The following is a 2564-nucleotide window of genomic DNA, read 5'->3' as shown; positions in this document are numbered from 1 at the left end:
CACACCCCTTTTTGGTTGAATCATAAGCAATTCATTAGACCCAACTACAAATTTCTCTTGATCTTCCTACCACCTTTCCTTTCTTTACTCATCCATTCTGTTGTTTTTCCCTCTCCCTTTAGTTTCTTCTATCTTCTAGCTATATCTATATGTTTTTTTATCCCATATATATACACAAGTGATTTATAACTGCAAATTAGAATATATATATATATACTTAAAACACATATATATAATATGGGGGATCAATCGTCTGCTTCTTATATTCACATGGTAAGATGCGCTCCTAAATATACCAATCTTTACACTTTCTTGCGTGTGTTGGTTTTGATCATGATCATGATCACTAGCTATGATGATCTTAAATATGTGATTATGTATGATCATGTATGTTTTATGTGAATTAAGGTGCACCACCTGATAGAAGAGTGCATAGTGTTCAACATGAGCAAGGAAGAGTGCATGGAAGCCCTCTCAAAGCATGCAAATATCAAACCAGTCATTACCTCCACAGGTATATATACATATATATATATATATATCATGCATCACTCTCATATATATATACATATACAGTCTACATGCAATACTGATATCATGTGCAAGTTATATATATGTATGTGTGTGTATATATATGTCGTGGTTGGAGCTATATATTAAGATTGATCACCATCGTCCGTTAAAAGTTCATACATGTGTGCGTTCGTGATCTTTTTGGTTTGTAAAATCTTTCTGTAGTTAGTTAAGTGGCTAATTGTGTGTATATATACACATATACATATACACGCATATATGTATAATTAATTGACAGTGTGGAAGGAGTTGGAGAAGGAGAACAAGGAGTTCTTTGAGGAGTACGCGATGAGAAGGAAGGAGAAATCGGGTGCTTCTTCCACGGAGGATGGAGACAAGCAAAAGTGGGCCCCACAACAGGCTTTCTCATCATCATCATCGTCATCGTCATCATCATCAACCCTCCACCAAATCAGATCATCTCAGCCACGAATAAGCTCTACTCGGTCATGATCTTCATGATCTTGATTTATTATTAATTCCACACTAACCATGTGTACTCAAAACGAACGTCCAAATCAATAAATCGACAATATCGTACCTTAAACACAATTTTAAATCGTCAGACTTGTGTTATAACTTATTGAATAATTATAATTTTTATTTAATATAATTTTGATATGATCTGATGCGAAAAGTAGTGGACGATGTCGTATGAAATCGAGGTGAGTCGGAGAATGTGACGTGGTAAAATAGAGGGTTGGGAAGTGTGACACTCGAGAGATGATTACGTGTGGGAATGGGGCTCATGCACTGGGACACGTGGCTTACACGTGGCAAGCTCCTTTGTATCCTCCTCTTGGCACAACTCTCAAATGATATTTAGGAATTTGCCATCTTTCCTTTTCATTTAAGAGGTTTTGTTCCTTTCCGAGCTTAACAATTTTCTTCAGTTTGTTTTCTTTTCCTTCAAATTTCATTTGGCATTAATATTGAGCCAGTAATGGCGATGATTGAAAATCGAAAGGCAACAATTAGCAAGCAAGGCAACGTGGACCATATTGAATTGTCTCCATCTCGCACTTTAAAGCTAGGTAGTTACATGTTTGGTCTATTTTCTTGTTTTTTTTTTTTTTTTCCTTGTAATCTATTTTCTTGGTTACTTCGTACTTGGATTAGTATTTATATATATATTTTTTACCTTAGCAAAAATACTTGGATACTTTTTAGTTTTTAAACAACCAAGTTTTTGGCATATTCACTACAACAAAAAAGGTCATTTACGACGACCTTATTTGCGACGACATTTGTCGTCATAAATATTTAATTATTTGCGACGACATGTCGTCCCAATTAACTCCCGTTAAATAAATTAAGCATGTCGTCGTTAATAAGTTTAATGTCGCCGCAAATAGTTTAGGCGCGCAATTCCCAATGGCACGGATTTTTACCGCCAAAGGGAATCCATTTTTTGCGACGACTTGTCGTCAAAAATATCTTTTTATTTGCGACGACATGTGTCGTCGCAAATAAGGCCACTCTATTTGCGACGATGTGTTCTCCTTGTCGTCGCAAATAAGCTTGACCGTTGGAATGATTATTTGCGATGACAATATGTCGTCGCAAATAATTTCAGATGTGGGGTATTTGTGACGGCATTTTAAATTTATTTGCGACGACAATGTCGTCGCAAATAATTTCAGATGTGGGGTATTTGTGACGGCATTTTAAATTTATTTGCGACGACAATGTCGTCGCAAATAAGTCTGATCTATTATACCCTCATTTCTTTCTCTTCATTTTTCCCTGATTTCACTCTCTCTCTCTAAACAATCTCCACCTCTTCTTCTCCTCACCGCCTCCGTCGCCACCAGCCGCCCCTGCCGCCCTCCGTTCTCTCTCTCTCCTATTCTCTCTCTTCTCAGCTTTCTCTCTCTTCCCTTTTCTCTCTCTCTCTTCCGCTCCCCCTCCCTCTTGTTCCCATCTCCGGCCGCCCGTCCCGCCGCCCCGCCCCCACCCTTGCCGAGACTCCCTCAAGCCGAGACGACGTT

At 38.2% G+C, this 2564-nt stretch overlaps 1 protein-coding gene across 1 annotated transcript; it reads left to right on the top strand.

The window, feature by feature from the left end:
* On the top strand, window positions 1-1422 carry LOC21392253. The gene is made up of 3 exons (XM_010099077.2): window positions 1-273; window positions 409-514; window positions 812-1422. Exons 1-3 carry the CDS (start codon window positions 238-240, stop codon window positions 1024-1026), a joined length of 357 nt encoding a protein of 118 aa, XP_010097379.1. The 5' UTR covers window positions 1-237; the 3' UTR covers window positions 1027-1422.
* Window positions 1423-2564: the final 1142 nt, after the last annotated feature.

Source organism: Morus notabilis, unplaced genomic scaffold, assembly GCF_000414095.1.
Source record: "Morus notabilis unplaced genomic scaffold, ASM41409v2 Scaffold140, whole genome shotgun sequence".
Taxonomy (NCBI): Eukaryota; Viridiplantae; Streptophyta; class Magnoliopsida; order Rosales; family Moraceae; genus Morus; species Morus notabilis.
The sequence above is the reverse complement of the archived record's forward strand: the minus strand, read 5'-3'. Positions and strand labels throughout refer to the sequence as shown.

Coding starts and splice junctions, on each gene's coding strand:
- LOC21392253 (XM_010099077.2), top strand. CDS start 238: ATGGGGGATCAATCGTCTGCTTCTTATATTCACATG. Junction 274..408: donor CTGCTTCTTATATTCACATG/GTAAGATGCGCT, acceptor ATGTGAATTAAG/GTGCACCACCTGATAGAAGA. Junction 515..811: donor ACCAGTCATTACCTCCACAG/GTATATATACAT, acceptor ATTAATTGACAG/TGTGGAAGGAGTTGGAGAAG.